Raw genomic sequence first — 15,254 nt, forward strand, 5'->3', positions numbered from 1 at the left:
CAACTGCACCGGTCCCAGTAGTCCCACAGGTCAACAGTACAAAAACAATACAATCTTCCTTATTAACCTTCTTGTATCGTCTGAGATGCAAATCAAATGTATCTACTATTCTTCATGAAGTCCAGCTGACAGTCACGAGAACACAGGTAACCTCTCATAGGCACCAGCGAGGAACGACGCCCAAAGTCCGACGAGGTCACGGAGTGCGCCACCCGGGATAGGTCCAGGGGTTTGGAGAATGTGCCGTGAGGTTCCCGCTCAATGCTTATTGGTGACCCATGATAGCACCAGTGCCATTGGGATGGGGAGAGGTAGAAGCACAAAGTGACAGGAATCTCACCTTCCTGGAAGGGTAGCCTGAAAGAAAGAGAGAGAGACAGCTAGAATCATGGTCCCTTCCAAAACTCATGTGGTTAACCGCTTAGATGACACGTACAAAGGAATGCAAGCAGAATGAATTTCAACATGGGCAGTAAAAGATTCCTAGATGACATGTGCGAAGGACTGCAAGCATACCAAACTTCAACAAGGGCACTAACATATTCTTTCAACCAGAATAACAATTCCTCAATATTTCATGGGTTGGTAAAATACCAGATAGTGACTTGATAGTCCTAATAGTGTGATAGTGGACCAGTTGTAATGTTTCTAACACAAGGAATGTGTTATGATGATAACACATGATATTATATATATATATATTTATCTATTCATTTATTTTTGTGTGTGTGTGTGAAAATAAAGGATGAATAAATACCATATGATGATAACACATGATATCTATTCATTTATTTTTTTGTGTGTGTGTGAAAATAAAGGATGAATAAATACCATATGACAAAACATTTTGAGCATGATTGATAGAATAAATTCGCTGTATTTATGCAAAAGTGAACACTGAACAGATGATTATAATGCATGGAGAAATGTGATTTTGTGAAGCTGTGCCAGATAAACTGGTTAGCCCCTGTGACCATGAAGTACAAAAACTGTACTATGTACGCATTGGGCTTGTTGATGCTGCTGCAAAAAAGGTTACCATGGAATATTCACATTTAAGGTATGCTTTCTCTGAGTAACCCACATGATACAACATGCTAATTTTGCAGTGAGGAACATACAGACTGGCCTAACCGGAGGGTTTAAAATGCTATTCTGGGGAAGGTGATATGTCCCTTGCCTATACCCATGGCAGCACCATGATTTACAAAGTGAGAATTTAACATTCTTGATAGAAAGCAATGAAGTCATCTTCAAAGCCATGTCATCTGCATTCTGTTATCAAAGCACAACTTTTAACCTGTGAAATAATGAAATGAGATAAACTCACAGAAAACAAGATTGCCACTGAGGTACCCCAACAATTCATCAACAAGAAACACCAATGGATGGAGAACTACTCACTTTTTGGTGACAATGGTCCTTCCAACCAACTCAAGCAAGCTAGGCACAGGTCCACAATGCTCTGTAGTCCTAAATATGCACATCTGTGTGGCATTGGCATCAAATTCATTCCGGGACAAGTCAATCTCATCCATTCGCAGCTCCATAAACGAGAAGGGAACAAAGCTCAGTCTGTTGTGGCTGGCATTCAGGAATCTGAGTTGACGTAGACGACCAAAGTTCTCAGGCAGGGACCCCATGTCATTGTGTGAGACATCTAGTCGTACGAGACTGGCCAGGTTGGTGATTTGGTGGGGCAGTCCCTTGAGGTAATTGTGTGAGACGTTGACATACTGCAGAGTTCTCATCAAGTGGCCCTGGCACAGACTCACAGGGAAGTGCTGCAGCTGGTTGTGGGAGAAGTTGATCTCAGAGAGGTGCGGCAGCTGGTTCAGTGTGTCAGGGAGGGTGTGGATGATGTTAGAACTCAGGTCCAGCGATCTTAGGTGCTTTGCCAGCAGTATTCTACTATCCACTTTCTTCAGTCTGCAATCTGTGAAGACAAATCCAAGCAACCCAAGTTACAATTAAGTCTTTATACACAGGCAATTAGCACTGGTCATAGACAGATCAGAAATGTAGATGTCACAGGTACAGTGTATGCAAAGTACTTTCTTCTGAGGAGGAAAAATGGACATCAAATCATCACAGTTTCAAACAAACAGCAGCATGTGACATGTCTGGTTGTTGTATCTTGTAGTTGTCACATTGAAAATGCATTTCCACGCTGTTTCATGTATTTTATCCATATCGGTCATTCAACTAGGCAAGCATGTTTATGTGCAGGGACAATGAGACAAAGAGAGAGAGAGTGAGTGAGCGAGAGAGAAAGCGAGAGAGAGAGAGACAGTGCTAAGACAGGTGTCAATGTTATGCAAGCCGTGCCATCGACGACCGGGATCAGTTTACTTTTTTGCATGTTAATTAATAGCTAGGGGTATAAAGAAAAGACAGAAAATAGCTCCAGTGCCGAGAGTGTGCTGTATAGATGTCTTTTTATTTGTATCAAATACTTAAAATGCCTTTAAAAGGAGTGCCGTGGCTGAGTAGGCAATTTTACTGTAGAGCATGATCCTTTTGTGGCAGATATCATTTAGGTTTTGTCGGGAGCACACTCATTTAGCTTTGTGGCAGAAAATCCACCTGCCACACTCAGGCGCCAGTTGGCACGATATTTCAACCGTAGCTCAATTTCGTTTGCGGCCAGGAGCTGTCCACCTTACCTTCAGCCTTTGTACAGTTTAACCGGAGCTTAATTTCGTTCACAGCCAGAAGCCATACTCCAACAGCCTTTGCAGCTTTACAGCAGACAAGGTGAAGAGGCATTTTGTTCATATTTACACCGGTCCTCGGTAAGCTAATTGTGGTTTGAAATTTTTGTCATGTATAAAGATGTGAATGTACTTCAGGGCACCACATGTAGCCCCGGAGAACCCTGTAAATAAGTGATAAAGTATATCATAATGGTGCATAGCTTTCGACAATGAAGCGGTGATGTTTAACAAGGTATGCACTGTTATATTTATAATTCCTGCAACATTTCATTATGTGAATTTTGTATGTCAAATGGATAATAGTGCAGTTCTCAATTTTCACTGTGATGTCAGGATTCTAAGCTGATAATCTTTTGTGTGTGTATGATTAGAACACACCCAATTGGTATATGACGCATTTAGATAATTTTGTCGATGGCACCGAGGTCGAGTCTACTCCTAGGCAGACGCATTCCAAGCAGAGCGACTGTGTCCGCCCCTAGCTACGGAGAGCCCTTGGACGCCAGTAACTACAGAACGCGGGTCCCTCGCGACATTTTGGAGTTGGAACAGAGAGAGTGCATTCCACCTCAACTTCAAAATCCACGGATAGCCTACCCACGAGGTTATGTGCTGGAAGCTAGAAATTCGTAACAATTAATTTGTGACTTTTTGGACGACGCAGGTGAGAGATGAACCGCGCGAGCGTATGACACTCCATAGACATGATTTAGAACGATGTGAAGATGTGGTTTGAGATTCCAAGGTGAATGTAGTGAACACAGTTTGAATATTGGTACTTCCATAATCAATGATAATTGTGGGTTAGTACAGAACCCTGATGTTAACAGAAGTGGTGTAGTTGAAGACGAATGCTATAACCCGGTAAACCGTCGTGCGTGCAGGCTGGTCACCTCAGGATCAGCACTACAGTGATGTGAATATAATAGTGCTGCGTTTGATAGTGATATTGATAGCAATGGTGATTTGATAGTGAAGTCGTTGTAGTTATTCGGAATACAGTGATAAGTCAAAATCACAGGTGAAACCGGACCACGTCAGGGTCCTGTTCACACAGTTGTGAAACATAGGTGGTGTTACAATTTAATCAATCTCATACAGAAAGTTGGCTTTGTATTTTGTCTTAGTCACAACCCCTTGATTTCGGTTTTGTAAATACTTCACAAATTGTTTTAATAAAGTGTACTTTAAAGTGAATGGCACGAGTGTGATCGAGTTATCATTTAAGTCCGCCCATGTGACAGTAGTCTACGAAACAAATTTCAGTGTCAGATGAGACTGTTGTGGGAAATGAACTTGAGGTAGAGTCACTATGTCATTATGTAGGAAGAACACTTGAGTGAAATTTAAAATTGATGAGGCTAATATTGCCATTAGTCTCAATCTGGAACTCAAGGAAAGATATAATTCACCATTGACTTGTAGGTTCTCCATAGTCTTTGGAAAGCTAGTTGTGATTGGGTAGTCCCTGGGGCATCGAACCACCACACTGGTCTTAGGACGCTCAACCTGGGACTGCTTGGCTGGAACTAGACTGGACAGCTGGACGTTGGGGATGGACTTGTCTCTGTGAGCCATGTTCACTGCTGTGAGGAATGCTTTCAACTGCAGGGGGTCAGCCTATAGCATGGGTTTGAAAGAATCAATAGGGCAATACCAGGCAATGTGTCTCTCTTTCAATGGTACAATCCAACAAGTTATCTTGAGAACTCATTGTTGTTGAATACCGTTTATACTTCAGAGACTAAATGCTTTTCAGCATCAGCGAGATAGAAGAAAAAGCAAAGCAAGCACAATGTCATTTTTACGTTGACAAAATGGCCAAGACATCCCATTTTTCCTCTTATCAAAGGAATCTATAGCAAAGAATAATGTTTGACTAAATGTTGTTCATTTTTCTTTTTTTCTTAAAAAGATTACCAGTGTAGGCAAGGTTACCACTTTTACACTGACCTTCCATCACAACAAGAATGTTGCTACCTGAATCTTCATTCATACACATCACTTAACAAGCTTTAAATTTGTTTTGCACAAATTTCACTCAGCACATGCATGTGACCCATTCAGAACCAGCTGGTAGTCTTCAGTATGCCATTGCAAGCTCTCATATAATAATCACAAACAAATCTGTCCACTGTTCTTGGCTCTTGACGCATACCTTGCTGATGCACACGTCTTGTGCTGGCTCTTGCAAGCGAAGAGTTGCTTTCCCCTCCTGAGCAAATCGAGCAAAGATCTTCTCCACATTTCCTTTCAACTGAAAGTAAACGGTGGAAAGACAATCAATATGTCACAAAAAACAGTATGACTGCTATATATATTTAAAGTGAGCAATACTTAACAACTACATCCAAACATGAAACCTGGGCACCATGTACATGCACTGTACAAAGAAACATATATACATTGAATGACAATACATTATAAATGAGTAACTACTTTATGAATACTTTGATAACATTCCTGGAGATGTTAAAATCTGTTAAATTCCCCAGGATAATATGCCCCCCCCTTTTCTGCTGTTTCTGTGACTAAATTGATGTATTATGTTTTTTATTTTATCATAAATATTGTGACTTCGACCCAAGTAAATAAACTATGTGTAGTTTTTCAATGACATTTACGCCCAATGACAATGATCACAAAGAGTCCAACGTTCATAATTATGACTAAAAACATGTGCGGTTAACATGAAAACATTACCCTATGTTTATAAATGCATTCTAGACACATTTCAAGGATTTCAGTAGTAATGAGGAAAAGGTTGTGTACAGTGGAGCTTATGGCAAGAAGCATTGTTATGAACAGCACTTTTCTTCTGACTTACATAGTACGCACAATCTTAACCCGTTGAGGACGAGTCCTGAGTATACTCGGGCAGGTGTCTATGGGAAATGCGTGCTGCAGCAAAATCAGCCCATCCTCAACAGGTTAAGCGAAGCAGAGGATTTCATGATTCAACTTACAGAGTATTTAGCACCATCTCTATCCTTTGCTGTACATACAGCGAGAAATATACTGCCCTCTTTGTTGCTCGTCATTGGCCTTCGCCCTATCACCAAGGAAGCTCTTGTTGTCCTGCCTCTCTTGGCCATGCCATGAGAGGGCAGCATTCTATTTTGGATTTCCACGTCACATGGAAGCCTCATGATGCCAGATGCTTTGCGTAACCAGTCAAATTCCTGGGGGAAAAAAAGATACCTGTATCAACGTTTATTACCACAAAAAAATGTAACATGAGCACACTGCCTTGCAGTTCAAACTATTTTTCTTTATTCTGAACCAGGGTTAATATCTGGTTCAAAAAAGTTGATCTAGGCAAAACTTTGTCCACCCATACATACATGATATACCAAATTTCCTCAGGATACCTCGAATGGTTTTGAAGCTATGCCGTCTACAAAATTCTTTACAGACAGATGGAAAGACGGAAGGACGGTTGGAAGGAGGAGAGCCCGAAATCATGCCCCTGGTGACACTTCATGTGAGAGGCATAAAAATTCCCATAATGAACAATTTGTAATCCACGTAGGTTCTACAAGTGCTCTTTCATTATAGTAATGAGAACAAAAGACAGATTTTTACAAGTCACAATGACTATTTTCTACCACAAGCACTACTAGCGATGTCAATTCAAAAGCCTCCCAATTTAGAGACAGTTGTAACTTGCTATTGATTTTAAACCCATCGTATCATAAAAATACGATGAGAATGGAGCAAAAAAAAAAAAAAAGGTTAGGTCCCTATCCTACTTTAATCACTTTTGTGAGCAAGCTGGTTGTGTGGTGTTCATGGGGCTTGGCAACAGTGCGGCGGGTTCCCCAAACGCATGGCCATATTCAGCTTCTCATTGTGTGTGGATAGAGTTCTATGTACAGTACAGGCTTGCGTGTGGCTGTATCCAGCGTCTCGGGCCATGGCTACAAGTCACAACCACACTCGTGTAGCTGGATGATAAAGACACACATGTGTGGTTGAAAATCTAAGTTTATATTTACACTGCCTTTCAGGCAACCACCCACGGGCCCCTACTACTGTACTAGTAGGATAGTAGATCCAATCACTGGACGCTTTTTTTTTCGTGGCTTTGAATTCAGTACTCAGAGGATGAAATTTCGGCTAAAAATAACACCACTTACTCAGACTCGTGGAAATTCAGCCAACTTATGTCAATTGTTCGCTCCAGTTTTTACAAAATTTGCTTCAAACATACCCCTCTTAAAAAAGTTGTCTTTTTGCGCGGCGCAAAAATCGCATTGTATAACCGGACACGATTTTCGTGATGGAATAATCGAGGTCTTTCGCACCTAGTCCTTGCACCAGAATCACAATTCATGCCACAAATCACCGTACACATTCTCACCGAGCATATGACAAAGAAAAAAATTGGCAAATGAGGCTCAAATTTCGTATTTTACGGTAAAATGTCTGTCTTGAACATTTCGAACAGTTCACGCAATAAAACCTTGTGAGACATCAACAACTTCTATCTTACGTCAATACGCGCTTTGTCTATGGGAGCTGCATGCGAGGGTGACGGATTACGGGCCCCTTCTAGCGCGCAACTATTCCGCATCATTCGCGTTTGAGGACGATAGCTACAAATTTCCAATATCAATCAGTGAACTTGTGCCATGGTTCTGCACCTTGGAATCTTCAGCATTTTTCCTGTATGTGAGTGGGATTTCATAGAATTTCAGTCACGAAATGTGATTCAAACATGCATAAATATTATTATTATTAACTATGACGAGATGCGGGTCACTCAACTACCAGTATATCAAATTTGAGGTAAAATGTGAATTTCTTTGTGTTTTTGCATTTTTATGTCGCGTTTTTTGCGATTTCGGTCCACACAAGACAAAGTTCTGTGAGGCTAATCTACGAAGTCTCGCGCGTACAGAATGTCATTAGTACGCAAAAATGTGCATGTCCGCTAGCTAAAACCATGGTGTCCGGTAATACCATGCTTGTATATAAATTGCTAACGTTAATTACTACTGTGGTACTACTAGTGCAGTGTAGGCAGCTAACGTTAATGGTATTTTTAACATTTAAGATCTTAAATCAATTGACGTTGGACAATACCACTGAAGAAGAAGATCTACGGCAAGTGAGAAAAACATGTTCTTATAATATATATATGATAATTTTTCAAGTGCAATGATGAATAGCACGACTCCAGCATCCACCTGTCTAGACCAGTACTTTAGACAGAAAGATCCGTCTGTCCGGAGGAGTCTCTTATTTTTTTGACATTATCGCTCTCCTCAGGAGGGGATCCGTGAAGCCAGACGCAGTCTCCGCGGAACATTTCCCCCGATGACCAGATACAGACTGATCTTTCGGTCAAGACTCCACCACACCTACATACAATGCCACAAATAGATCTAAACCATCAACAACACGTCACAAGTCACGCAAGTAAACTCTGAGTCCCAACATGTAACCATGTTACACCCGGCACCCACCCCCAACCACAAAGCAGTTGCAAAGATCCTACCAGCAAAGATCCTAACGTTAGCTATCTTATCTAGATGGTCTGGATGAAACACGACGAAGAAGTTATAAGGTGTTAGATTCTACCCTGGCTTCAAGGATTTGTAAGAGAGGTATAATCAAACTCACCACGATAAGTGTTCGGGAAGTTTTCAGCCATTCAAATCTCTCCCGCGGGATTTCGATTTCCACGCACGGTATAACGGGACGGTTTCTGGACTGGACGTGACCTACGGGTACGTACGCAGACGCGTACACCCACCCGAATAAGCACTCGTCACTCACGAGTCGCATGAAGCACCCACGGCTACGATACGGCGGCTTGCTTGCAACGGCTGGACTAGCGATCCAGCGAGAGCTCTCAGCCGGCTGCATGCAATATCGCCGCAGAGGGCATACTCTCACTTGACTCGCGAAGATAGTTATGTGCTGTTGTCAATGGCGTTCGGATGCGTATGATTATCTCTCACTGAATTTGTTCTGTCGTCTAAATTTATTGGTAAGTTTTCCATTTCATTTAGTAGATTAATGAATTTTAAGCTAGACAAGGTAAAATTTGAATTTTCCCTTTCATGCAGCGAAACAATGCGTCACAAGCTCGGCAGGTAAAGCCGACTGTCAGTGACTATCCGCCGTGTGAATGTGACACGGTCTACTGTAGTCAGTATAGTCTACTACTAAAATAGTCCTACGACGCGACGACTACTACAGCGAGCTGCTCGTCTGCCGCCCATGCCCTGTCTGTCTAGTGGTACGGGATACCAAGGAGCTAGGAGGAAAAAAGACACGTTAGCCCACCTCGACTGGTACTGGTGGATAGCAGCCAGCAGTGGATCCATGTCATGTTATGCATTAACTCTGGTTCGCTGTAACCAGTAACAGTATAGTAACACGAATGTGTTGGGGTCCGTTGCTGGTGCGGTTAGCACTGGTTAGTTTGCATACAATTTACAAAGTGATTGTTAGCGGTACAGCCAAGTCTTGCACTTGATGATTTTAGGACTCTGAACGTTGGTTGTAAAGGATAACGCTTAGCGTGTTAATGGTGCTAGTGCAGTTTTGCACCTTGTGCCTGAATTCAAAATTCAATCTGTAACTTTTGTACATCAATATGTGAAACCCTTTTTCCGTCTCTCTTGATGGGTAAACTCGGCCACTAGCTAGAACCTTTCTAGTGCCCTCACTACAAGTGGCTGAGTTACCCATGTATGTAACTACGGTAATGTAACTACGTTACTTTTTTTCCCCTTTCCCTCAACCAGCTTTTCCTAAGATTTACGGTATTGTTTGTTTACAAAGTGGGTTGATTGAGGTGTTGAGTGTTCTGTGTAGCATGTGCCTGTGTGTATGTGTGTAGCATGTGCCTGTGTGTATGTGTGTGTGTGAAAAATGTGATTTTATGTTGATCTTGGAAATAGGGAATTATAGAATTTGGTTGATTGGAAGTTAAAGAGAGAGAGAGGGAAGACAGGAGACAGAGCCAAAGAGGAGAGAACAGACGCGGGAGGGGGGGGGGGGGGGGACAGATAAAGAGAAAGGATGGGAAAAGGGGCAAAAGAAAATACATGAATGCAAAGATATAGCACTGAAAAGCCTCCCTCCCCCCAAAAAAAATAAAAAGGAAAGTAAAAAAGATTTTAAAGATAGAAATAGCCTTGAAATGCAACTAGAAAAAGAGGAAGGAAAGAAAGAAGAGACAAATGGGTTAAAAAAGAAGGGAGGAAATGACAAATCAAATTGAATGTAGAAGAAGAGAGATAGATCAAAAACTAATTAAAAAAAAACCCACCCAAATGAATATAGAAGGAAAACAGAATTGTATTGTACAAAAAGGAAAGAAAAAAGATACTTATTGATAGAAGGACTTTGTCAAAAGGAAACAAAAATATTGGTTGGTTGGAGAGGATAGAAACTAAATGTAGTGGAAGGGAAATATGTATTAAAGCAAGGAAACAAATGCCAGAAGAAGAAAATAACATTGAAAAAGAAATGAAGAAAAGTTGGGAGGAAAGAAAAAGAGTCTAAAGATAGAAAGGAAAAAGAAAGATAGTACTTGAAAATGAAAGAAGATAGAAAGATACGAGAATGCACACACACACACACACACACACACACAAACACACTTTCTTATGCTCTTTAAATTTCATTTAATATTAGCACACACACACACACAACATGTACTGGTATACTAACACACATGCAAATATCAAATCAAAAAAGCAGAACCCAAGGCATACTCGTAACTGCTCTGGAGGCCTAATCATGCTGATAATACAACCACTCTACAGCAAGAGTTGGAGCAGGCAAGGTATCAGCTGACGGAGAGTGGAAACAAAATTATCTTCTTAAAGATACCATAGAAAAACTCGCTGTGATCGATTTGAGATCGCTGCAGTCAGATCCAACCACAGACTGTATCGCATGGAATGTGTACCATTGTCAGCGTTGATTTTGATGTGAAAATTCGTCATTTTGAGGATTCAAAGAGACGACAACCTCAGAGAGAGACGGGAAAAGGTGTTCACACATTGAAGATTGAATTTTATGCCATAAAACTGGAATTTAGGCACCTGGTGCAAAACTGCACTAGCACAAAGGATAACAGTATAGTTGTAAAGTTAAATGGTCCTCCACCATGAAGGTATAGTAAATGTATAATGGGTGATTTCAAGTTAGTTGCTAGTGCTTACAGTTAGTGCTATCTCAGCACTAGTACCGGCAATAAGACTGAACCTGAAATCAGTCGGTCTTGCTGTTTTGTCGGAGGTTGACCCAAAAATTATGACGTATTTCTGGAAGGTGGTGTTGGGCCCGGTGTTGAACGTTGTCTGCTGAACCAAGCTCTTTTTTTGTGTTGGCAATTTACATGCTTTTTCCCAGTATTGCTAATTGTCTTGATATCACAGCTATGTGTGATTGAATCTAATGTGATGGTCTCTTGAAATTTGAACACCATCGTGTTATATACAGTCTGTATGTGGACTTCATGTTGCCACTTTGTTATTTCTCTACATACTGGTATGGCTTTATTGGATAAAGTTTCCACATTTTTGCAAGTTGTATACAAGTGCATTGCATGTTTAAAGGCAAATGTAATACACCTGACAAAGATAATCATTGCAGGTTCAGCGGGTATAGTATACTGTACGAGCTGAAATTTTCACGGTGGTTTTATTTTCGCAAATTTCGCGAATCGCCTTTGAACCGCGAAAATAACAATGCGTAGATAACTAAGTTCAGTTAGACCCTCGCAACCGCGAAATTAACAACACACGAAAATGTCCTCCAAGTAGCAATTCGCGAAAATATCTGTACGCGAAAATTTCAGCTCATACAATACAATGTATGTTCTTGTGCTACAAGTCAGTTCTGTAGCTCTTGTCCTCTTTTTACTCACTATTTTTTCTTTCCATTGAAAACTGTGGACATGCTTATTGTTGAGGCCATTAAATTCATTACTCACATTCATTGCCTATTTCATGTTGCATAGCCTCATGATACCTTTCAGATACAATGTGTTACATAACAAACAGATTTGATTTATTATTTATTTATTATTCATTCCATCATATTTGAACAGGGTAGTCCCCTCAGTTTCTCAACTGCTTTCCAGGGGAGCCCTGTGTACATACATACATGATAAAACACTGGATTACAATAAACTTCATAAAAAATCACATACAAACACATATACACAAAACAATACACGCTTAAAAAGATACTAGATCATGGAGAATGACATAAAATATATACTAAATTCAGCATAGACAAAGTGTATTATTAAAAAAAACACTGTAATTACTGTTATGACACACCAAAAATAAAAACTGAGTTTAAAATACCATAAAAGGGGTTAGTGGAACCAAAAAGAAAAGTAATTAAAAACAATATAAACAGTTAAAAAAAAATGTTAAAACAATCAATAGATAACCATTGTATCATGATAAGTATTTATTTAAAACGTATTACTCAACTGACAGCATAATTTTCTAAATCTTTCAAGAGAGGGGCAAGTTTGTAAGAATACTGGTAAAGTGTTGAATATTGCACTTCCCTGGTAAGAAAAGGACGTTCACATGTATTTTAGGGGGATGTTGACTGCGTATCTGGTGTGATAGCATACTGGTCTAATGATAATGAGTGGTTTTAGATAAGCCGGCACTCTGTCATTTAAAATCTTGTAAACCATTATACATTGCTGGTATTTAAGTCTTTGTTCGATTCATTGCCACCGAAGCGTTTTCAGCAGGGGGGAATTTGATTTTACTGTTAGAATAAATCTGTGATGTTGATTACAATCATCAGATTTTCCTTTCTATGTTAATAGGCAGATAGTAGTTTGTTGCCACATTGTAGAGTATACTTGGCATTGTCCCCATTTAGACTGAATTAGAGCAGAAAGAAGTGGTTTGATATGACCAGAATGGTGATTATTAACAATCTACATTCCTGTAGGATAACTTCTATTTCTTCTTGTTTTCTTTTTTGTACGGCTGTACAAAGACATTCAGATCAAAGTTTAAGGAGTGTGTTGCCAAACGGTAGGACCTTTCTTCTCTCATTAGTGTGCCGTTTCGTAATAGAATAATGCCTTTAACAGGATTCTCACATGATGTGTTATAATTTGTATAGCAATTGTCTCCCCATTTTAGTGAGTGCGCACAATGATAAGTCTGCTACACTTTTGTATGTTTTTCAGCAGTATTCTCATCATGCGCTAAGCATGAGATGTCAATTATTAAAGTACACTAGTACTGTATACGCTATATATTTCGCGGGGGTTTTATTTTCGCGAATTTCGCGAGTCGGGAGCTATTCGCGAAATTAACAACACGCGAAAATATTACCTTCCAAAATGAATCCCTTGCCTTGATGATACGAACATTACAGTACTAGAATACCATGTCACGGCTTACCGAACAGACCATACTGGCTAAGCTTGTTTACGCACGTCCACGTCTACTTACGAATACTGTAGAGAGCCAATCCATTATCGCAAGGGGACCACTCGTCAGAAATCTAGCGCGATGGACTTAACCACTTCAAAAATGTTGAATTCTAACTTACTAGTTCGCAGAGTTTGGCAAGTCTTTTTCATGTAGTGTATAACTAGTATCATTCTTATATGCTAGTAAGTTGAAAATTCACACTTTCTTTGCCACTTCATATTTTCTCTGGTCCCCCAATCGCGAATTCAACCACTCGCGAAAATGTGTGACATCGGCAATTCGCGAAAATTTATGTACGCGAAAATTATAGCGTATACAGTAGTTTATGGATACCTGAATGAGAATGGCCTGAGTCCAAATTTAGTCATCTGTTGGGACTCCTTGTGAAGTACAAAAATGTGAATTATAATCATTCAAAATGAATGTTGTACAATTCAATTTGTATTCATAACATTCCCATTTAATAATTGAAATGTACACATATTTGAATTTTTTTTTCCCAAAAAAATTCTCTTTAATGGACGTGGATCTTTCCTACATCCAGGTATTCGTACATGATGACATCACTGAAGTAAACGGAGGAGAAAATGATAGCATGTACTGCTTAAGAAGACACAAAGTATTGCTGGCTTGTGGTCCGAGTTGAGATGAAAATTTTCAAAGCAATTCGTTGATGTTTGTGAAGATAAAGTGTCTTTGGAGAATGGGTATCCACATTTGGGTTTGTGTGTTTGTTTGTGTGTGTGTGTGTGTGTGTGTGTGTGTGTGTGTGTGTGTGTGTGTGTGTATACAATGTAAGTAAAATCAGGAACAGTGGTTGTCTTTGTCCTGGAAATCGTGTCCATTTTCCAAGTGCTGAAGGGAAGAAAGAATTCCTGAAGAGGTGTTGCATGTGAAAAGCTTCCATTTCTATACGTGATGCTTTCAGTCTTGTTGGGATTATCTGACAGGCCTGGATTCTGGACAGGAAGATCAATTTCACTGTCATGTGGATTGGGAGAAAGCTGACGTTTTGCAGCACCAAAGTGCCAATTATGCAATGTAAATCACCCGGATACCTCTAGCCATGCCATGGGGTCATTATGGTTATCTGTGATACGAGGGTGTGCAAGGGATCTTGCTTGCAGCGACATGGTTCAGAACTTGATCAAAGTCATCAATTTTCATCCAAGCATAGAGAGAAGAAAAAGATGTTGTCTGGTGTGTTACTCTAAGGTGCATAGGTTGGCTGTCTCAGCAAGGCAGTTTTTTATTATGATATACTGCGTGGCATCTTGCATGATTTTCTCTTGGATCCAGAGTATTCAGTTCGCAGATGTGACATTTCGGCAAATCGGGCTTGCAGATATGGGCAATTCCCTCAGCCATGATGTCTGCCCACAGAGTTGACTCACTAAGCACTGACATGAACTGATGATTGATGAGATTTGATGAAACCTTCAAAACTAAGTGTTCATCCTTGTGTTTCTTTAGTTTTCCAGATACCTTTCTTGTGAATAAAAATGTGGTAATTCAACATGCTATTGTGAGAAAGCATGCAATATTGCTCTCTTTATGAAAACACAAAATTTTGAAGAAGTGTGCCTACCCAAGCCCCAAATGTCAACTGCCCTGTTTGACAAGTTTCATATTGGAGGCTAAGTGTTTGAGTGAAGGAGGCTTTAAGACTCAAGGAGCAAAATGTCCATGTGCAAATTGTCTTTGCTTACCAGCCACCTGTGCAGATGTATTGCCGATAATAGCATGGGTAAGACAGCAGCACTGAAAAAAGACTTGGTCTGTATTATCGGGGGGGGGGGGGGGGGGGGGGGGGGAACAGGTTTGAAGCACCCTGAGTAGTCTTAGACCCCCGTTTACAGTGAGCAAAAAGGCCGGGCTCGGCCACAGCCGAGCCCGGCCTTCATTTCAGTATAAACGCGCGAAAGGCCAAATGCGGGGCCAAAATTGGCCGCGCATTTGGCCACGCTCTGGAGGTGGTCTCGGCCACGGCCGAGCCCGGCCTTTTCTCAGTGTACACGCAAACTGGGCCAAATGCAGTACCAAATTTAGTCTGGCTTCCAGACCCTCTACCCGTACTTATTCGCTATTC

General features: G+C 40.6%; 2 protein-coding genes across 2 annotated transcripts in view; one reads left to right on the top strand and one right to left on the bottom strand.

Annotated features, from left to right (window-relative positions):
* On the bottom strand, positions 1-8,408 carry LOC139745594 (leucine-rich repeat protein 1-like). Its single transcript, XM_071655987.1, has 6 exons — positions 8,346-8,408; positions 5,684-5,899; positions 4,876-4,974; positions 4,130-4,337; positions 1,405-1,936; positions 1-357 (listed from the first exon to the last, which is right to left on the bottom strand). Exons 2-6 carry the CDS (start codon positions 5,864-5,866, stop codon positions 93-95), a joined length of 1,287 nt encoding a protein of 428 aa, XP_071512088.1. The 5' UTR covers positions 5,867-5,899; positions 8,346-8,408; the 3' UTR covers positions 1-92.
* A 228-nt stretch (positions 8,409-8,636) lies between these two features.
* The window catches only part of LOC139745614 (BTB/POZ domain-containing protein 7-like), a 102,080-nt gene continuing 95,462 nt past the window's right edge, over positions 8,637-15,254 (top strand). Inside the window, exon 1 of the mRNA XM_071656014.1 lies at positions 8,637-8,715. The gene's annotated coding sequence lies outside the window, so the exon portion shown is untranslated. The remainder of the gene's footprint in view (positions 8,716-15,254) is intronic.

This window comes from Diadema antillarum, unplaced genomic scaffold (genome assembly GCF_040938485.1).
Source record: "Diadema antillarum isolate AM-2024a unplaced genomic scaffold, OU_Dant_1.0 seq00001279_RagTag, whole genome shotgun sequence".
In the NCBI taxonomy this organism is placed as follows: Eukaryota; Metazoa; Echinodermata; class Echinoidea; order Diadematoida; family Diadematidae; genus Diadema; species Diadema antillarum.